The 22996-nt window shown below is 44.2% G+C and overlaps 1 protein-coding gene across 2 annotated transcripts in view; it reads left to right on the forward strand.

Annotated features, from left to right (window-relative positions):
* Positions 1-5651: 5651 nt before the first annotated feature.
* Positions 5652-22996, forward strand: part of STMND1 (stathmin domain containing 1) — a 30260-nt gene continuing 12915 nt past the window's right edge. Inside the window, exons 1-3 of one of the 2 annotated variants that reach the window (XM_047102913.1) lie at positions 5652-5732; positions 17314-17494; positions 21939-22090. In XM_047102913.1, the coding sequence (XP_046958869.1) occupies positions 5652-5732; positions 17314-17494; positions 21939-22090 (414 nt within the window). Of the gene's footprint in view, positions 5733-17313; positions 17495-21677; positions 21820-21938; positions 22091-22996 lie in introns of those variants that run through there. The other variant, XR_006966267.1, reaches the window with a different exon arrangement.

Genomic DNA, 22996 nt, shown 5'->3' on the forward strand with positions numbered 1-22996 from the left:
CCTCTGAGCGACACGGTGTGTGTGTACAAGAGGGGACTGTTTTCCAGATACACAGGGTTTGGGTTGGAGTGTCTGACAAAGGAGTCCGCAAAATCAGACCGATATGGGGTTTTTGAATTAGGTCTTTACATTCCAGAATATGCTCAAAATGCCGCCCCTCGTTTCTGACAATCTGGTGCTCTCTTTTCTTTTTCCAGAAGCCGCAACGCTCCCTGTACTGCGTCCCAGGATACAAAACAGCACGTCAACACAGCGAGGTGGTGTTCCCCACCTCACAGCCTTCCTGTTGAACAGGGAGCTCCGGGCGAAGCATGGGGGGTGGGGGAGCGGGGGTTAGCGGCCCAATGAAGCCACTTAACAAAATGGTTTAGAGGCCTGGGAGTTCTGTTAGCTAATGAGATAAATTTCCCCTGTGTGGCATCTACTCCCCCGGGAGATTTTTGTCCTTCTGGAAGGGATACAAAGTCTTCCAGGCCATTAGGGTCCCACACAGTTATTTCAGACCCTTGTGGGAATTACTTTATCATTTTAAATCATAGACCAGCAAACATTTTCCATTAAAGGCTAGATAATAAATATTTTCAGCTTCGCAGGCCGTATGGTCTTTGTCACTCATGGCACAAAGGCAGCCCTAGATAATGTGTAAACAAGTGGGGCTGATTATGTTCCAATAAAACTTTATTTATGGCCACTGAAATCTGAGCTTCATATAATTGTCACAAATTACTAATTAATGTTCTTCTTTTTAAAAATTGTTTCCCATATTTTTTTCCACTGTTTAAAAGTATAAAAGCCATTCTTAGCTCATATGTCTGATAAAGACAGGCGTGTCTGTCTTTATCAAGATCTGGACTGTGGGTCATAGTTTTCCAATCCATACTTTAAGCCAATAACTGACAAATAAAATAGCAATAAAATAGAAATACCAACAGAGCCATCAGCTTCCCTGTCTTACCTAATTCTTAGCAAGCACTCAAAAATGTCAACCATGGGGCTCCTGGGTGGCTCAGTTGGTTAAGCATCCGACTTTCAGCTCAGGTCGTGATCTCATGGTTCATGGGTTCGAGCCCCATGTGGGACCCTGCGCTGACCATGTGAAGCTGGCTTGGGATTCTCTCTCTGCCCCTCCTCCACTTTCTCTCTCTCTCTCTCTCTCTCTCTCTCAAAAATAAATAAATAAATCTTTTTTAAAAATGTCAGCAGCGCCTGGGTAGCTCAGTCAGTTAAGTGGCCAACTTCAGCTCCGGTCACGATCTCACGGTTCATGGGTTTGAACCCCACATCAGGCTCTATGCGGACAGCTCGGAGCCTGGAGCCTGCTTCGGATTCTGTGTCTCCCTCTCTCTGCCCCTTCCCTGCTCACACTCTGTCTCTCTATCGCTCAAAAGTAAATACACATTAAAACAAAATTTTTTAATGCCAGCTATGGTTATACTAATCAGTCTTTGGGACATGTTTGGGAATGAAGGTCCGCACATAATTTTTCTAGTCGCTGCAACCTGAAACCTTGCATCTGCCTGGTACCGACCCTGCCCTCATGCACTAATGCTCTGAGTGCCACAGAGAGACACCTAACGCTCCCGTCTGGTTTACCCACCATCCCTGGAAAGGTAACCATCTCAGAACGAACAGAAGAGGAAAAAAATCTAACTCCAGAGCTTGGGTGACAGCAAGTAAGGATTTTCTTTTCTTCCTCACCATAACCCAGTTACTCACAGACAAAAGAAGCTGGTCGTGTTCCTAGTTTGTAACTTTATGTGTAAAGGTCCTTCCCACATGGGAGTAAAATGAACTATGGACTTCATTGTCACTGCCTCCATCCTTTTCCTCTTCAATTCTTTCTCCCTCCTTCCATTTTTCCTTTCTGTCTTCTGAAGTAATGGCTCAACATCCACATGTGTTCTATACCTTTCCTACTCCAAGCGCGACCCTCCATCAACAGTGTCCTGGAAGCTTGTTAGAAAAGCGGTCTTTGGGCCCTGCCCTAAACCTACCGAATAGGAATCTGCATTTTTGACAAGGTCTCCAGGGTGTGCACATTATAGTTTGAGAGGCACCAGTCCTTCCCATATCCTCAACCAGTCCTTCCAATATCCTCAACACCCCAGAGAAGAGCGAGCTCAGGTCAAACCTCAGGCTTAAATTCCGTAGGGAAATGGAAAGCCGGCCGTCTTCAGATTATTCAAAACTGAAGAGGAAAACCAAGGCTGGTGCTCAAACTTTAAAATGGGCACGTGATGGGGCACCTGGCTGCCTCAGTCTGTGGGGCACGTGGCTCTTGATCTCGGATGGTAAGTTCAAGACCCACCTTGGGGGTAGAGCTTACTTTAAAAAACTGGGCAAGCGATATGGCCCTGTTTTGTTGAAAATCAAAGGCTTTCTCACACGGGCAGCCTTCAAAGTGGAAACAAGTTATCCAAGACCAGAGAATGATCATTATGGGCCAGCAGCACAGAGCCTCAGTGCAGAGCTCCAAGGTGAAGGGGGACGGAGAAATGATATCCACATACCTCCCGTGGCTGGGGCTGGGGGTGACCGAGGTCACTTCACTGCAGAAATCAGGGAAGGATAAGCAGAGCAGAGCTATTCCTTGGTGTTCTGGAATATAAGGGAAAAGGCAGTGGTGTGCTGATAGATGTTTAATAGCCAACTCCAGGGGCCAGAGGTGGGGAGGCAGAAAGCCCTGATTGGTAGCTTTTATCAGTTTTCACGGGGTCTGTATTCCCACCTTGACTGATTTCAAACTACGAAGTGATGTCACCGGACGTGGAGTTGGAAAGAGACCCACAGTAGCACAGCACACAGATATGACAAATATATTCAGAAGCGTAAGAGTAAATTGTTTTTTTTTAATTTTTTAATGTTCATATATTTTTGAAGGAGAGAGACACAGAACGTGAGTGAGGGGCAGAGAGAGAGGGAGACACAGAATCCAAAGCAGGCTCTAAGCTCTGAGCTGACAGCACAGAGCCTGACACGGGGCTCCAACTCACTAATGATCAGCGAGATCATGATCTCAGCCGAAATCCGATGCTCAACTGACTGAGCCATCCAGGTGCCCCTGTTTTATTTTTTTTTTTAAGTCTATTTATTTTTTTGAGAGAGAGAGGGAGAGAGAGAACTCCAAGCAGGCTCCCCACCATCAGCACAGAGCCCAACATAGGGCTTGAACTCACGAGCCGTGAAATCATGACCTGTGCCAAAGTGGGACGCTTAACCAACTGAGCCAGCCAGGCGCCCGAGAGTAAACTGTAGTAAAATAATTAGGAACTGGTGAGTTGTGTTCGTTACCTTCATTTTGAATACAACTAATTTAATTGTATGCATTACATATTATTATTGTATCACATAACTTCATTTTTATTTTTTTTTATTTTATTTTTTCAACGTTTATTTATTTTGGGGACAGAGAGACAGAGCATGAACGGGGGAGGGGCAGAGAGAGAGGGAGACACAGAATCGGAAACAGGCTCCAGGCTCCGAGCCATCAGCCCAGAGCCCGACGCTGGGCTCGAACTCACGGACCGCGAGATCGTGACCTGGCTGAAGTCGGACGCTTAACCGACTGCGCCACCCAGGCGCCCCCATAACTTCATTTTTAATAATGATCGTATTTTAACAGCTAGGCCCAAATATTCCTGACAATCAGCTCTCATGAGGCAGTACACGCAAGCTCTCGCACGTTGCTAGAAAAAGAGAATTTTCACAACTGTGGACCGCAGTTAGAGGACGCTTCCAGACACACTTGCACAACACATGTGGGTTCCACCCCATTTATTCACACCCATGTCCTATCAAGTCTCTGTTCACAGGTTGCCTTAAAAGAAAAAAAAAAAACTCACACAGCTCATCCTGTAAACTTTCACTAAACTTTCTCGAGAACATTTCTTTGGTGTCTTGTGTTGGCTTATTCTGGTTGAGAGTTTTTCAGTTTCCAGCTGGAACGTTTCATGTGACTTGTTACACCCATGAGTTCATTCTTTCAGAGAAAGAACCAAATGCCATCTGAGCCTTGTTTCAACTCTTCATTCACAAATCTGTAATGCTCCTTGCTCAATAATCCTAAGGCTTGGACTTGATTTTCATCCCATATTTCCTCTTTTTTCTCAATGTTAGCAAAAGGAAAATTGATGGGCAACGTCGTCCAACCAGTAAAGAGAGGCAGTGAAAGGAGTTTAAACGCTATAACCCAAAGAATCAACGCCTATAACAGAACGGACCAGTAATTTCCCTGGAAGGATCCAGGATTTTTACATTTCCAAAAATTCTTACTAGGATTTTCCTGGTGTTGCTGATTCATGGGACTGAGTCAGGCTGTTGTAGGGAACCCTCCCTAAGGAAACTAAAAAAAAAAAAAAAAAGACCTCAAGGCAACCTGGTTATACGCATATGTGACAACATCCATCACGACCCTGTAACATGAGACCACTTAATCAGACTACATATTTGTGTGTTACCGTATGTGGGAGACAAAGAAGTAAAAAATCTATTAAAAAAACTAGGCCACCTGGCTGTTGGGGGCTCAGTTCTCAGGGTAGGAACCCAACCGAGCGGTGCTGGCTCAAATAAAGTTGCTTCCTGGAAAGAAAGGCCTCCGTGTCCCGACTCCCTGTGTCAGAATCCTGCCACCAGGCTACCTGGTTCCTCGTTCCAGATCCCTCGTTGACTAGCCTCCCCACCCCGATCTGAACCGCTCAGCCTCTCCCAGCCTAGGTTTACAGCCTGTAAACTAGGGAGTTGGTAGATGATGTCTAAGATCCCTCTCACTTTTTTTTTAATTTTTGAAAACTGAAAAAATAATCAAAAATAGGACAAAAGCGGGGGGGGGTGGGAAAATCCAGGAAAGGACCTGTTGCTCAGTGCGGCAGTCCTCCTGGTCCGCCTTGTCTGGTGGGTTGCGGCATTTTTTATTTAGTTCTCTGAGAACGCACTTCCTTACCATGTAGCAGCTCACAAAATGTGGCTTCCATAAAAATGATTTGCATGACCCATTTCGGGGCCGCGGAGCTGTGAGGGTCCTAACGCCCGCTTTTCTTCACTGCGCGGGTTTCTGTTTGTGTGACCGTCCTCCCCGAGGTGGGCCCGTGACACTGTCGTCTGGGGCTGTCCGGCCAGCTCCACGGCCCCCCTTCGCTCAGCAGCGGCCGGCCACACAGTCCCCAGCCTCCGCAGCACAGAAGCAGGAGGGTCCCACGGTGCCTTAGAAAGGGACAAATAACAGGTCCCGCAGGATGCTTAAGACTACGGTTCTCTAAAGACTAATCGCCCGGCAGTGAGCGCCCCTCACCCTTCGCTTCTCAACGGAGAGGGCTGCAAGTTGCGTCCCAGGTGTGATTTAGACGCCTCCGGCCTTCCAGTTTCCAGTTACAAAAGTCCCAGGTCCGCTGATGCGGTTTATTGTGGCAACAGTTCCCGGCAACTGCCCAGACGCCGAGCGCCTCCAGCCCAGGCTTTCAGTGCGGCAGGTGGGAGAGGCGGAGAGTGCTGGGGCGCAGGGTGCTGGGGCGCAGGGTGCAGGGGCGCAGGGCGCAGGGGCACGGTGCAGGACGCGGGGCGCAGGGGAGGGGGCGTCGGGGTGAGGTTCAGGGGCGAGGCAGGGAGCGACCCGCGGGGGCGCACCTGGAAGCCCGGCCGGAGGTGGAGCGCGCGGCATGGGCTGCGGACCTTCCCAGGCTGCCGAGGACCAGACACGCGTCCCCGCGCCCAAGAAGGGCTGGGATGAGGGATTTAAGGTAAAACCAACAAAACAGACAAGCAGGCACAAGGCCTTTTGCCAAGTTTGGCGGGGGAGCGACTGGAGTGGGCTGGAGCTGGGTCCGCAGGGGCCTCGCAGCCCTCCCGGTGGGTGGGCAAGGGTGGGCGGGATGGGAGCAGCTGTACCGGTCTGTGTTTCACTGCTGTTGTGTCCAGGGCCCCGCTGCTGTAGGACTAGCTTTGAGAGCCTTTTGTGTGTCAGGAAGCTGCGAAGTTGGTCACACCCCGGGGCACTAAAAAGTAGAGCCATGCGATCCGCACAGAGCTGGGGCCGGCGGGGATTCTCAGGGGAGGGTGGGAGATCCTGGGAGGTGCCTTCTATTACCCGCTTCCGGAAAGTGGGCCCTTTGAGAATTACTTAAGGGCTCAAAGACACGGTAGAGGCCTTCCATCTGGCTGAGCCCTCTTACTTCCCACCTGAGGACCCTGGGGCCCAGAGACGAGGACGCCTTGCCTGAGGCCGCACAGCTTGTTTGGGGGCAGAGCTAGAGATAGAATCTAATTTTCAGAGTCTCATTCCAGTACTCTCTCTGCTCCCTCTCTCAAGGTTGCCATCCCGGTAATTCTTCTGCAGGCCTGAAGGGGAATTTTTTCCAGGGTGGGGCATGGAGGGATAGGTTCGTCCAGACAGAAATGAGGTCCAGAATTTCGTCCCATGCTCACCACGGTCAGTATTCCACAAACCGAGCTGGGAAGGCACAACGGTACCCCTTGGAGAGGGGTCACCCAAAGGTAGGAATACCATATAACTGATCACCAAAAGCAGAATACTTTTAGGAGCGAAAAGGAACGCTATTAATAAATTTGCCTGGTCTGATTTAAGCCCATATTGTTGGCAGAAAACCAGGATTTACGGTCACCCTTCCTAAAGGGCATTTTTGGAGCTACTGTCTCAAGAGCACACCTTTTTTTTTAGCAGACAATGTGCAAGGTGCCATTTGGTGCCACTTACAGCACCTACCGTGTGTTGGGGGGGTGCATGCACACACACACCCCCACAGCACACCTGCTGGGCTCTTGGAGTACATCAAAAAACAAACTGGAAGCTGGTAAAGGCTGAAACTCAGGCTTAGGACCTGGCGCCTTTGTGGATGCCTGTGCCCAGGTGCCTACCCATCTTGGCACTGTTTTCTGCTTTTGTTGTTGTTGTTGTTTGCTTACTTACTTTGAGAGAGAGAGCACAAGCAGGGGAGGAACAGAGAGAGAGGGAGAGAGAGAGAGAATCCCAAGCAGGCTCAGCACCGCCAGCACAGAGCCCGAAGAGGGGCTCACACTCACGAACCGTGAGATCGTGACCTGAGCAGATGCTTAACCCACCGAGCCACCTGGTGCCCCTGTTTCCTGCTTTCTGTTCCAGCCACCTCTGTCTGAGTTCCGGGCCCTATTCCCTCTTACTGGGTCTTCATGCCTCCCCCGTGAGCACAGGGTACTCTCTGCCTCCCACACTGCCATCTGTCTTCCTAAGAAAAAATTCTCCAGAGCACGCAAAACCCTCTACCCGCAGTCCCACCAGGCTTTGTAATGTCGTCCTGTCCAGCCCTGCACACTAGAGGACTCTTGGGTCTGCCAACCCGAGAATCTGCAGGGTTCGGTCCCACCAGTCACCGACACAGTCCGTGCTGTTCCCCATGCCATTCCATCCTCCTGGAATGCCCTCCTCAGGCCCCATTCCCAGGTCCCCTGATGCAATTCCTGCTTGTCCTTCAGCACTGAGCCCAAACACCACCGCTGTACCACTCGCTTCTCACACAGCAAGTGTGTATTTAAAGCTCCTCCTCCCTCATAGATTTACGGGCTTCTTGGAAACAACTTGGTCCTCTTACTTGCTCATTACTTCTGCTTTGATTAATATTTAGGAATACATTTTTCTCCCTTTCTCCAAAAACTGTATGAATATGATTTAAAATGTTAACCCATTGCGCTTTTCTCTTTTTTGCGCGAAAAAAATCTTTTTTATTTACTTGACTGGCGCGATTACACATGCGACTTCCAGAGAAGGACATTTTCACCATTTGTGTTTCTTATCTGGCCATTATCATTTGTTTCATTTCAAGGTTATTACTGAAAATGACTGTTGCACAGAGCAGGAGACAGTGATGAAAAGCAATCCTCTCTGAGTGTCAGATATGCTGGGTCCCTGGAAGCCAAGCTTCCCTGGGTTTGGGAGGGTTTCTGGGTCTCTTCCTGAATTCCCTGGGCATGAAAGTCATCGCCTCTCTCCTGGGTTGTTGTTTTTTTTTTAATTTTTTTTTTAACGTTTATTTATTTTTGAGACAGAGAGAGACAGAGCATGAACGGGGGAGGGTCAGAGAGAGAGAGGGAGACACAGAATCTGAAACAGGCTCCAGGTTCTGAGCTGTCAGCACAGAGCCCGATGCGGGGCTTGAACTCACGAACCGCGAGATAATGACCTGAGCCGAAGTCGGACGCTTAACCGACTGAGCCACCCAGGCACCCCATCTCCTGGGGTTTTGACAAGTCTCCTACTGGTCTCCCTGGGTCCTTCCTCCTCTGCCCACCTCCACCTGTGCTCCAGGTCCGGGCTTCGCATGACCTCCAGAGCCATTGTTCTAAAATCTGGTAATGTCATCCTCTGCTAAAAAAAAAACAGTTCCCAAATCATTAGGTAGGCACACACACCAGGGGTCAAAGAATGTGACTACCTCAGTTATGATTTCTGGGTTCACTGTTTGTTTCAGCTGTGTGACTTTGGTCAAGTTATTTAACATCTCTGTGCTTTGATTTCCTTATCTGTAAAATGAGGGCAATAATAAGAATAATAGTTATGTTACAGAGTTGTCACAAAGATTGATGAATTCAATTCACGTAAAATGATCGGATCAATGCCTGGCACAGAATAAGTGCTCAATATGAGTCAGTACAATTGTTATTACAGTGATTTATGTAAGATAAAGTCCTGACTCCTTAGCACATCTTACCAGCCATCTTTTTTTTAAAAAAAATTTTTAAACGTTTATTTGTTTTTGAGACAGAAAGAGACAGAGCATGGACGGGGGAGGGGCAGAGAGAGAGGGAGACACAGAAGGGAAAGCAGGCTCCAGGCTCTGAGCTGTCAGCACAGAGCCCGACCGGGGGCTCGAACTCACGGACCGCGAGATCATGACCTGAGCTGAAGTCGGACGCTTCACCGACTGAGCCACCCAGGCGCCCCTTACCAGCCATCTTTGAGCTGCCTCCCGGCAAATTCTCCAGCTTCATCTCTTCCCACACTCATTGCTGGTCAAACCTCACTACTCGTGGCTCCCCAAATCCATTCCGTTTCTATCTCCATGCTTTTGCACCTGCTGTCTTCCCTCCTTTCAGACCTTTCCCCGTCCTCCTCCGTGCTGGGCCACATGCAGATACGTACCCATCTTTGAAGACAACTCAAGACCACTTTCCTGACCCTGTTCCCCACCCCACTAGGCTACCACACTGGCAGAACTTATACCTTCTCCTACCATATTTCAAAACATCGTATTGTATTTATTCATGTCTGTGTTTGCTTCCCATCCTGAGTTGTTATTATCTTCTTGAGGACAGAAACTGTTCTTTGTCTCTGCAATCCCCCCTGCTTACTACAGCGCCCGATAAAGACCAGGCACTAATGACCATTTCTTGAGGGACCCGGTGTCCCTCCCACTCCCTCCGATCCTTGGTATCTTCTTGTCTCCTAGTTGCAGAACTAGACCAACGACAGTCAGCAAGGAGTAAATTCAGTATTAAAATCACCTGAAAATAGGGGAGTCTGGGTGGTTCAGCATCTGACTCTTGACTTCGGCTCAGGGGGTGATCTCAGCTCAAGCCCCATACCAGGCTCCGTGCTGACTGTACAGAACCTGCTTGGGTTTCTCTCTCTCTCCTTCTCTCTCTGCTCCTCCCCTGCTCACGCTCTCTCTCTCCCTCTCTCTCTCTCTCTCTCTGTCTCTCTGTCTCTCAGAAAAAAAAATTTTTTTAAATAAAACTTAAAAAAAATTATTAAAATAAATAGCCTGAAAATAGACTCAGGGTCGATTCACGCATGTACCTCCTTCCCCACCCCAAGTGGTAGACTTTGGAAATCTGATCCAGCCAAGGCGTAATCACTAATGAAACGCTCTCTAGCTACCAGACAGTGCTATTTTTGCTAACTTCCTAAATGTACAGGCTGAACGTTCAGTGGTTCACCAGTGTCTTTAAAATGAGATGTACAGGTTTGCGTGCATGAAATATTTATGTGTCTTAGTGGCACAACTTTTAAAATATTCCGAATCAAACTTGTCAAGACTACTGACTTTGTCTTCACTTTTACCCTAGTCTAACATGGCAGGTAGACATGATAATAAAATAATGCATAATAAGAAAAGCATGGGGAACTTTTCTCAATGAGGGAAATGTTCTGTATGATGAACTCTGAGTTTCTGTCTTATGATGAAAGGGAACAGACTAGATTGGAATAGACAATCCCTAAGGACCCCTCACAGTTTCCCCCTAACCTTTGACAAGAAAGTTCTGGCTTATCATCAGCAAAAGGGACTAAATGACTTCTTCAAGTCCTAATTTTTATTTTTTTATTTTTTATTTTTTTTTAATTTTTTTTTCAACGTTTATTTATTTTTGGGACAGAGAGAGACAGAGCATGAACGGGGGAGGGGCAGAGAGAGAGGGAGACACAGAATCGGAAACAGGCTCCAGGCTCTGGGCCATCAGCCCAGAGCCCGACGCGGGGCTCAAACTCACGGACCGCAAGATCGTGACCTGGCTGAAGTCGGACGCTTAACCGACTGCGCCACCCAGGCGCCCCAAGTCCTAATTTTTAAAACAGGGTATTTTTGAGTGTTTTTGGAAGGTTGCTAGTTGTTACAATATTCGTTAGACACAAACTAGAAAATCAAATGCTGAAGAATGCATTTTTTTCCTATATGTCTACAGACAAATATATTTATAAAATACACCTGCCAATAATGTGATTAAGGTTTCAGTCCAAGGGAGACATGACAGATGACTCCCTCCAAACTATTTGGCTAATGTGTTTCCCAAAAGCTTTAGAACAGAACCTATAACACTTCCAGACCGAAAACAAATATATGAAACACAAACAAAAAACAGCCCTGTCTGTAATTTAAAATAATACCTTTTTTGGAATGCTGATGATTCCCATGCATAACTGTTAGCTTAGAATTCACAGCTTTTCAATTCTAAAACTAATAAGATTGTATCCCCAAGACAATGAAGCATAAAATAGAATTGAGACAAAATATAAACATATCAAATCTCTACTTCTTTTTTTTAATGCTTATTTATTTTTGAGAGAGGGAGACACAGCACAAGCAGGGGAGGGGCAGAGAGAGAGGGAGACACAGAATCCAAAGCAGGCTCCAGGCTCTGAGCTGTCAGCACCGAGCCCGACGTGGGGCTCGAACTCACGAACCGCGAGATGGTGACCTGAGCTGAAGCTGGATGTTTAATCGACTGAGCCACCCAGATGCCCTTCAAATCTGTACATTTGCACAACTTCATCTCCAGGAAACAAAGCCAAACCTCCCACCCACCTCCTGATCCCCTCCACGGCAGATAGACTTCTCATTGGTGTGAAAATAAAAACCCTGCATGCATAGAAAGAATAAGAAAACTGTTTTTGCGATGCCCCCGAGAGGCATAGGTATAATTAATTTGTCAATATTTCTGGCCTCTGAACTGTGTCTGTTCTCAAGTCTAGATTATGAAATTGGGTTAAAATTTCCAGAATGTGTTGCACATAGATAAGATATTTGAAAGACATGCTTAGTTTTTCAGAGAGAAAAACCTTACATTTCTGCTCTGGAAACTGAAGCCTGGTGTATGTTATCTTATGCCCAAAGATTGTGCTTCATTTGCTGCTATTTAAGCTTTGGTCACTAACAGAGCTTGAAGGCAGACGGGATCTAAGTCAGAATAAAGGGGTTAAGATTCTTGGTAAGGCCTGGATTCCTCACTTTGATGAAACCAATGAGGGTCACATAATTAAATGTGGAATTTAAATATATTCTGACTTGTGGGGTGCCTGGGTGGCTCAGTCGTTTGAGTGTCTGACTTCAGCTCAGGTCATGATCTCAGGGCTCGTGAGTTCAAGCCCCACTTTGGGCTGCTATCAGCGAAGAGCCTGCTTTGGGTCCTCTGTCCCCCTCTCTCGCTGCCCCTCCCCCCTAGCGCGTGTGCTCATGCTCTCTCTCTCTCTCTCTCAAAAATAAATAAAAATTTAAAAAATTAAATCTATTTTTCTGGTTTGTAGATGACAGAATATCTTTGTGAAAAGCCGCCTTTTAGATTGAGAATATTCGTGTGTGCTCTCAGCTCCAATATGGACGTGTTTTTGTTTGTTGTTGCTAAATTTTCCAAGGTCTCTGATGGGAAACGTTAGATGGCAAAACTCGTCCCTATGTGTAACTCAGTGCCCTGCTATGTTCAAAAAACGAAGGCCTGCAAGACACAATGAGCTTGTGAAATTGCCTGCTTCACCGCCATTGCAGATATTGGTTTTCAATAGTTTATTTGGAAAGGAGGTCAAGAATACCTAACGTGATCTTTGTTCTTTTTAAAAAAAAAAAAAGTTTCTTTATTTTTGAGAAAGTGCGAGTGGTGGAGGGGCAGAGAGAGAAGGAGACAATCTGAAGGCCACTCTGCACTGACAGCAGTGAACCAGATGCGGGGCTCAGGCTCATGAACCGCGAGATCACGACCTGAGCCACAGTCGGACCCTTAACCAGCTAAGCCACCGGGGGCCCCGTGATCTTTGCTCTTTCCCATCAGCATGGACTATGAGCACCTGAAAAAAAACCATCAGAGTCTCCTTGTCCTTTGTTGTATGTAACAACATATATTTTTATATATTATATATTTATATATATAAAATAACAATATATATTTTATATATCTGTAAATGTGTGTGTGCACGTGAGAGAGACCCTGTCTGATATAGTAACTATAATAATAGTAAGATTATTATTATATAATAAAATAATAGCACGTAATATACATAAAGACTTTTCCTGGGTCGGCTTACGGTACAGGGACTACATGGCAGTAACTGTGTCTATGAAGAAAGACAAATGGAGAGAGATAGAAAGAGCACATAAGAGCTCTGATACTTTCTCCGTAGGCCATTGGTATTTCAGATCTGTCGACTTTTTGTTGGCCGACTTGTTTGTTCAGTTGGTCGAGTTTTCGTACTTTCCCATGCAGCCCTGAAGCACAGAGCTAATTAACCCCCAGCACAATGAACTGATGTTGATTAGCTGCAGCCAGCATGTTATGTAAACACAGTGATAAGGAGCTACGTGAGTCTCCCCATGAACATTCGAACACTCGAGAAATCGTCATTGAATGACAGGAACCTGAGGGTGGGTGTTGGAGCTGCCAGGACCTGGCTACTGTGGTTTCTACTTAGCCTCTGATGGATTTCACAGCTCTTTGGAGAGCTTTCAGAAAGTGAACAAACGTGCTTAGGTGTTTTAAAATCTGTGTGATTTTTATTGTGAGATTACCAAGGGTTTAATGCTGATGTCCTATTTGTCCCTCCTTTAAATGGAAGAGCTGGGGGGGAGAGGGTGTCTGCTGTCTTCCTTTCTAATGTTTCTTCCATCTCTTTCCCCCAGTTTCACTGCCACTGTCCTAGGTCACGTTCAATCAGAGCTCACCTGGACAATTGCAATCATTGTAATTGGCCGCCCTGCTCTGTCCCTTCCTTGTTTCCTTCCGCCCCCCTCATTTAAATGAACCCCAGTGATCTTTCTAAAACACATGACTGATCATTTTATTTTACTTCCATACACAAAAACCCTACAAAGGATTCCTGTTGCATTCAAAATAAAATCAAGCCCCTTTACTCATCACAAAAGACTTCCCTTTCCCACTCAGCATCTACCCCGTTCTGTCTCCATCTTTCTGCTCCCCTGGAATAATTCAAGTTCATGTGCTCACAATATTGTTTCGTACCCGTCTTTGTGTGTGCTTAACCTCTCTGTCTACAATGACAATTTCTCCTTGCCCACTGGAAACTCATTCATCAAGAGCCAATTCAAGCATCTTCTTGAACACCTTCTGCTGCCCCAAGAAGCTACAACCTGGTACAAGTGTACCAGGGAATTACTGGGAACCATGGGGCCTTGGAGGTACAGTCCTGGGGACCTTCTAATACTCAGGGGAGAAGAAAAGCACCCCTTGGAGCAACAAACATGAAATCAATAGACATGAGAAGAATAACCGGAAGGCGAAACTCTGTAGAAGTTGCTTATGTGCTTAGGTCTCCTGGGGACACTGAGGGGGCTTCACTGGTATGTGTGATGGAGAAGAGGTTGGCTGATCAACCCAAGCAAGGAAGGAAAGGCCAGCACTAGGAGAAAGGGGGCAGGGGAGTTAGCAAGGATTGGAGAAAACTTTTCCTGAACGTACCAATATTTAGAACACGCTGCCTCTCCAATAAATGCCAACTCTTTAAATTGAATTAATTTAACGTTTTGGAACACTCACTACATTTTTCTTATTTTTCTTCTTTTGCTATGGGACCATGAAAAATTTGACATGGGCCAGCATTTTGGAGTCAGTGGTTTACTAAATCACATACGGACCCTTTTTACAGTGTATTGATGTATTTACAATCAGTGGAACTGGTATGGAAGAATAGAGATTCATAAAAGGAAGGGGTGGAATTGTAAACCAGTGCAAGATTTATGGAGGACCCTCTGGAAACACATATTAATAGAAAATGTGTACATCTTTAGATGTAGGGATTTATTCTCATGGAATGATGGGGTGAATTCACACTGATATATATATGCACATATATTATGCCAGCATAGTTCATTATATTGCAGACATATACAGAAACACATATAGAAGCATATATAGAAACAACCAAGATGGCCGTCAGTAGGAATTGGTTGAATAAATTATAGTATATTATATAATAGACTACACTACAGTCATCAAATAAATGACTACTCCCCACCGTTAACTAGAATGAGGTAGACCTATATATATTGACGTAAGCAAATGTCCCTGACATATCCTTAATGGAAAAAACAGGTTATGGAAATATTAAATACCATTTAATATAGAACTTGATGTATATTATTTATATATAGCTTTCTTAAATATAATCCACATATTATACAATTCACAGTTGTCACCACAATCTAATCTAATAGAACATTTTTATCCCGCCCACAAAAGAAACCACTACCCATTAGCGGCCAACCCCTACTTCCTAAGCAACCACTAAATCTACACTCCGTTTCTATTAATTTGCCTATTCTGAGTGGTAACTGGAACAGTCTTCGCGTCTGGCATCTTTGACTCAGCAGAATGTTGTTAAACGTCATCTCTGAGCAGCATGCAATAGTACTTTCTTTCTTCTTATTGCCAGATAAAATTTCCTGGTCTGGACATATCACATTTTATTTATCCATTCATCAGTTGATGGGTGTCTGGGTTGTTTCTACTTTTTAGATATTTTGAATGTGAATTCTGAACATTTGGGTGCAAGTTTTTGTGTGGATGTATGCTTTCATTTTGTGTGGGCGTATATACCTAGAAGTGGAATTTGCGGGTCATACGCTAACGCTCTGTTTGATTTTTTTAGAAATTCTCAAACTGTTTTCCAAAGTGGCTGTACCATTTTACATTCCCACTCCACTGTACGAGGGCTCCGATGTCTCCACACCCCCGCTCACACTTTCTGTGTGTGTGTGGTTTTTTTCATTATAGTCATCCTGATGAATGTGAGGTCGTATCTCATTCTGGTTTTGATTTGCATTTTCTTAATGTCTAATGATATTGAGCATCTTTTCATGTGCTAATTAGCCAATTCCAATTTGTTTTTAAAGATTATATTTCTTTGAGCAAACACATCTAAGAAGTAATATACTAAGATGTTATTAGTGTAGAGTATGGTACTTATTTTTTACTGTGTTCCTGTATTATTCAGGGTTCTACCAAAAGAATAGAACCAGTATAATCGTTGACTGGATGGATGGACAGATGGACAGATGGATGGAGAGGTAGATAGATAGGTAGATAGATAGATGTATTAGAAGGAATTGGCTTATGCAGTTATGGGAGCTGGCTAGCCAAGTCCACAATTCCCACGATAGCATAGGTGGTCAGAAAGGACCATACTGGAGCTGAAGGCACAGTCCACAGAAAAAACTTCTTCCTCAGGGAAACATCAATTCTATTCTTAAGGCCTTCAATTGATTGGATGAGGCCCATCCAGATTATCGAGCATAATCTCTTTTACTTAAGGTCAACAGATTGTAGACCTGAACCACATCTACCAAATACCTTCACGGCAATGATTAGATTCATGTTTGATCGGATAACAATACCATAGCTTAGTTGACACAAAACTGATCAACAGTTTCCTTTTATGTTATTTATTTCTTCAATGAGTCTCTATTGCTTCTTTAATCAGCATAAGCAATAAAGACAGTTTCATTTAAAGAAAACTTTTTTAGGGGAGCCTGGGTGGCTCCGTTGGTTAAGTGGCTCTTTGTTTTGGCTCAGGTCGTGATCTCATAGTTCGTGGGTTTGAGCCCCATGTCAGGCTCTGTGCTGACAGCGCAGAGCCTGCTTGGGATTCTCTCTCTGCCCCTCCCCCACTCTCTCTCTCTCACACACAAAAGACAAAAAAATTCTTACACAGCAGTATCTTTACTCTTCACACTTGATGAACATGTTCAGCTTGGCGTCCTCTGGGGTGCTCAGCATAGTAGCTTGTACCTGATAGATTCCTAGTAGATACTATATTAACTTCTATTGCTGCTATAACAAATGATCACAAATTTGGTGGCTCACTACCACACAATTTTATTCTCCTCCACTTCTGGAGGTCTGAAGTCCAGAATCAGTTCCACTGGGCTACAGTCAGCTGCGCTGGGGATAAAGTTGGTGGGTTGCCTTCAGGAATGAGCTTTGGGGAAAGAATCCCTTTCCTTGCCCATCCTGACTTCTAGAGCTACATCCTTTCATTCCTTGGCTGGTGACCCTCCCTCATCCGCTGCTGGTAACATCCTCGAATGTGTCTCTGCTTCCCTGGCGCATCACCTTCTCCACGTCTGTAGCCACATCTCCCTCCGCCTCCATCTTTTAAGGACAATCATGGTTACACATAGGTCACCTTGATCATCCAGAATAATCATGCCATCTCAAGGTCCTTAAATTAATCATATCTGGGGGCAGCTGGGCAATTCGTTTAAGTATCGGACTTTGGCTCAAGTCATGATTTCACAGCTCCTGGGTTTAAGCCCCGCATCGGGCTCTGTGCTGATGGCTCAGAGCCTGGAGCCTGCTTCAGATTCTGTCTCCCCCTCTCTCTGCCCCTCCCCGACTCACCCTCTGTCTCTCTGTCTGTCTCTCTCTCTCTCAAAAATAAACACACACTGCATGCGTGGTAACATGTACAGGTGGCTGGGGCTAATGAGCCTGCCGCAGATACTCGTAGGCTAAATATTTGCCAAGCAGACCTTGTGACATTGTTTTCATTTTCCAAGAAACTGTTTTCTAAGAAATGCTGACTCTCATGGAGCCATTCCCTCTTCACAGGCTGATGTCGGTGTGACTTATTCCGTGGAGAACCTCGGGCCCCAGATTGGAGCTGAATTACCCAAGGACCCTTTGAGCAGCCCCGAGGGCCTGGAAATACAGGCTCAGTTGGGAAGTTTACCTGGAACCACAACAGAAAGTCCCCCATTTCTTAGTGAAAGAAACAGAAGAATAAATTCAGGTAACAGCCCCCATGTATATTAATCTCTACAAAACACTATCTCTCTACATATATTGTAAAATGTAGGGGCGCCTGGGGGCTCAGTCAGTTAAGCGTCTGACTCTTGATTTCCACGCAGGTCATGATGTCACGGTTCATGAGTTCGCGCAGGTCATGATCTCACGGTTCATGAGTTCGAGCCCCACATTAGGCTTTGCACTGACAGTGGGGAGCTTGCTTGGGATTCTCGGTCTCCTTATCCGTCTGCCCCTCCCCCACGTGTGCTCTTTCTCTCTCAAAATAAATAAATATTTTTTAAAAACACATATATACGTTATATAAAGTATGATGTATGCTAGCAACCCCTTTATCACAGTTTTGTGGGCGAAGCAGTGCTCCAAATAGCAAAATCCCTATTTCTGAGACATTAGGATGTAGCCTTAAGCCTTCATTGTGTGCGTACATAAAGCTAACCATTACTCTTCTTGTAGATCAAGTAATTAAAACTATCTTACTTTTTTTTTTTCTCTCCCTCCCCCCCCCTTTTTTTAACTAAGAGCCCTTACTGGTGGTTGGGAACAGGCCTTAGGAGGAGTCACACAGGCTTTGGTTAAATTCCTGTAAACTTCCACTGTTGTTAACATGTTTCCAAGAGAAAGTTCTACATTTGAAAAAATAAATAAAACCTATGTCAAACTGTTTCCCCTGTGTCTCCCATCCAAAGCATCAGTGAATATACAAAACAAACAGCTTTCAAAATCATAAAAGAAGTAATCATGACCTGGTGTGCTCCTTGGAAACTATTTTGATTTTTCCTACAGTTGTTTCTGCTTTACTTGAGTTACCCCCCCTGGTGTTGATTTGAGAGCTCCCGTTTATATTTCATCAGCCTCTGAAACCAATTGAGTTCAACAGAACTCGAGCAAAAGTGTTCTGTTTTATTTGGGGGGACGCCTCGTGTGTCATTCCTCGCGGCCGTTGTTTCTTCCCTAGCTACAAGTTAGAGCTGGAAAAGAGATGGGTTAGTAAGTGAGATTCTTTTCCTTGGACTTGGACGGCACAGTCTAGTTATGATAGTTTGCCTATTAGCCTTCGTCTTGTGGTTCTGATGTGAGGTCTTCGTGAGCTCAGAGAACGAGGTAGGAGGCTGGGGATAGAGTGGGGGGCGCCTCTCCTCTCTCTGTGTGTCTCTCTCTGATGATTCCGTGGACGGGAGTGCCGTGAATGCTCAATGTCTGTGGCCCTAGCAGACCGAAGACTGTTGGGCGGGAGGGGACACCTGGGTGCACCCTCCCCGTCAGTCCAGCCAGCAGGGTGGAGCCAAGAGACACGAGCCTGGGGAGGGAGTGAACCAGCAAAGCAGTGTTCCCCAAATGTGTTGTCGATTAGTTTCCAGAAGAGACCTTGCCCCAGAGTGCAGAACCAATGCCCCGAGGCTTAGATTTGTCCTCTGCCCTGTTCCTCCTGTGTCCTTTCTGCATCCTTGCCCTGCCCAGCTACAGAACGCAGTCGATTAAAACTTCAGGTTTCACTCTAACACTTCTTAAGTTTCTTTCTTCTTAAAAAAAAAAAAACTTACTGTAAATAATTTCAGATTTAAGTAAAGTTGCAAAAACAAAGAACGCCTATATTCTTTCCCCCAGATTTCCCAGATGCTAACATTATACCACATTTGCATGTGATACAATTGCACCTATCATAGCCCCCCCCCCACACACACACACACTCACATACTCTCACACACACACTCTCACACATGCTCTCTGTCTCTGTCTCTCACACACACTCTTTCTCTCACACACACTCACACACCCTCTCTGGCACACTCTCTCTCACACACACTCTTTCTCTCACGTAAACACACATACACACTCTCTCTCTTACACACACACACACACACACCCCTAGATTGTTTCTAAGAGCAAATCGCAGACATAATGACACTTTACTCCTAAGCACAATATGTGTTTCCTAAAACAAGGATATTCTTTGCATAATCACGGTACAGGGATCACAATCAGCAAATTACCCCTTAGGCAGTACATCGTCTCATCTGCATATTCAAATTTTATCAATTGTCTCACAAATGTCCTTTGTAAATAAATTTCTGGTTCAAGATCTAATCCAGAATCACACGTTTAATTTAGACATAATGTGTTTTTCTCCTTTAATCCAGAGCCAGTCCCTCAGGTTTTCCTTGTGTTTTATCAGATTGATATTTCGGAGATATAAGCCATTGATTTTGTAGAAAGTTCCTCAGTTTGTGTTTGAGAATTCCCCATGATTAACTTCAGGTTATGCATTTTTAGCAAAAATACCAAAAATGACATTGTACCCCATTTGTACATCAAATCACAAGGTACATGGTATCTATATTTGACATTTATTGCTTTTTTTTCCTTGCAAACACTTTTTAATGTAGTTAAAATCAAAGATTTCTCAATCTTTTCTTTTATTGAATCTGGATTTTGAGTCATGTTTAGAAAGTTTTTTCCTACACCAGAGTTTAAGATGAATTCACCTACATTTTCTCGTATGACTTTGCTTTTGACACTTACGCTTATGAAGAGTTTCCGATCTCGTGAAAAAATGCTAGTGTATATGTTGACTGCATAGGAAACATAACTGTGTTCAGTATGGTGTCTGATTTTTAAAAGTAAAATTTGATATATTAACAGTGGTAATCTCTGAATGCTAAGAGTATGGGCATTTTTCTTTTCTTTTTTCATTCTTTTCTATCCAAGTTTCCTATGTAACCATGTATCACTTTCATGATCAGAAAAAAGCATAATGTCATTTTCACACATTTCCCCAATCGTCTTCAGCATCCCAAGAAATCATGAGAACTAGTTGAAATGACCATGATAGCTCAGGGTTCTCTTTGTAGGCTAACGACTGTCAATGTCAAGCCAAATACTTTGGTGGATTCAGAAAAATAATGGATCATGCAGTGGACCTCCTTCCATGACCTTGGGAAAGGAGTGGGGGGGGGGGGCAGAGGGGCAGAGAACACAGATGTGGAAGTCGGATATTCTTGAGTTCAAACCCTAGTTGATTCTCTTCCTACCCATGTCACCTTAAGCAAGTTAATTTGCCTCTCTCATATAGTTTATTTGTACAATAAGGATAACAGTACCTCTCTCACAGAATTCACAGTGTTATAAAGTCTATAAAGTACCTAATATGGTGCCAGGCACATAAATGCTCAGTAAATAGTAATTGTTATTATTTTGGCCCTTCCAGGTAAATCCACCTTCTAAAAAAAAAATCCATCTAATTCTTTACCTCTAGCTTTAACTTTTCTCTGTGGTTTCAAGCTTCTAGGTTACATACTTCAAAGACATGCTTTACCACTCTGTACCAAAATCTGTATATAGCTCTTTACAGTGGGAATTGAGTCTATTCCAGACACATGCGAAGGTAGAAGGAAGACACAACACTGGACAAGAAATGAGAGTATAGGCAATTTGTCGAAGTTACCTGCAGCGGTCAATTAGAGAAGTCTCTCGTAACAAGAAGGCAAATATTCTGAAGTAAGAGACATCTGGCTCGTGTGTATGTGTGCATTTTTTCTCTCTTCCCACTGCAAATTCACAAAAACTGTCTTTGTTAACCAGCGAGGTTAGAAATTTTCATTAAAAGACTCCGTCCACTAGACGGAATCAACGTGGTTACAGTGAGCACTTCTTGATGATTACAAAATAGAAAATAGCTCATTTCTGAAGACTCATTGCACCTTTATTTCATGATGTGAGTCCGGAAAAACAGATGCTTGCTTATTTGGAGCACTGGGCGATTTGTAATGGGGGGATGGGATCTCTCTCATTAGTGCAGTTTATAAAGGCTCCCGGAGACACCGTTTCGGTGCCATTTTTAGAATCATTAATAAAAATTTAGCTGACATCACTTCACTTCAGTTCTGATTTGGTTCAAAGACTCTTTTCAAAAAGGCATTACTTTTACTTACATAGATTTAGCAGATGGCGTAATTGTAAGCTCAAGGTTGCGGAACTAGAAGTCTCTTGGCAACACCGCACTGTTTATCCTTTGTATACAAAGCATAGAAACCAAACTGCAACTCACAAGAGTCACTGAAAGAAGATCTCCTTCCTTGCTGTGCTCTAGCTCGGTAATTAGTGTCGAGAACCCATGTAGTCCTACCCCAGTGTATAAGTGTTGTTACAACAAAAAAAGTAGTACATAGCAGCACATGAAAGACTTTTTGTTATGTTAATATGGGACTTGCTAAGCAAACCGTATATTATGGCGATGTGTATCCTCTAAAAGAACGTGACGACTTTCAACTTCAAAGGATTCAAAGATTTATAATAGAAACAGATATGTCGGTAAGAGTGTTCACCCAAGATTTAATGAAGCGACATGATTTATGAGGCATCCATTTAGCATCCGATTGATAAAATGTTCATGCTTAAATTCCTATTTCTTTTTTCTTTTCCTTTGGAAGACCTAGTGACCGGTGGATTAATCCATAACCCCCAAGCCCCCGAGACCCGAGAGCGACAAAAGTCATCAGACATTCTGGAGGAATTAATTGGTCAAGGAATAATACAAAGCCACAGCAAAGTACTTAGAAATGGAGAATCGTATGATGTCATGGCAAGTATTCCTTAATTAAACATTAGCTATAAGCTAATAGTTATAGTTTAGTTTGAAAGTAATAGTAATAGTTTAAAATAGTAATAGAACATGATTGATCATGAGTTACGATTTCCAAAGTCACAATGCAGATTATAGCATTTATCTAAGCCAGGTTTCTCTCCCATCAATTCTTTCACCCATCTCCACATCATCCTTTTCCACGGACTCGGGAATTGCCCTAATCATTTTTTTAAGCTTATTTATTTGCTAACTAACTTGGATGTAAATTAAAAAAATAAATAAATAATTCATAGAAAATTTTTAAAAAGAGAAGTTCCTTTATTTAAGCAATCTCTACTCCTAACGTGCGGCTCAAACCCACGACCCTGAGAGTAAGGGCCGCATAGTCTATGGACTGAGCCAGCCAGGCATCCAGCAACTGCCCTAATCATTGATGATAAAGGAATCCACTAAAACATATCTTCGGTTTTACTGAAATTGAGGGACAGTAAGCCCATTGAATAACATGCCTTCGTTCTTTGAAGAATTTTTATTAAGCATTGCCTGTGGACTAGGTATTGTGAATATAAAACTGAACTCTGATTTATCTAATAAAAAATAGGCCTAAATGCCAAAGCTAAAACAGATATACTTACACATTTATATATACACCTATATGTGCACATTTCGATATTGACCCTAAGGTCAAACAGGAAGAAATGAATACGGTTATAAAACTCCTCACACTCTTCTTTTTCTTTGTTGATTCATCTTGACTAATCGGTTGTAGTGTTTCCCTAGCGTGAGCAGAATTTTTACTCTGATTTTAACTGGTTGTGGCCGAAGTCTTGAGTCCTTAATTTTTTAATAAGTTCTGTCTAAACCTGTAAAGACGATGGCAGGTGTTGTTTGTTCTGCTTTCTC

Source organism: Lynx rufus, unplaced genomic scaffold (assembly GCF_022079265.1).
Source record: "Lynx rufus isolate CCGP_SWC_20201006 ecotype Redwood Valley unplaced genomic scaffold, mLynRuf1.p SCAF_6, whole genome shotgun sequence".
Classification (NCBI taxonomy): domain Eukaryota; kingdom Metazoa; phylum Chordata; class Mammalia; order Carnivora; family Felidae; genus Lynx; species Lynx rufus.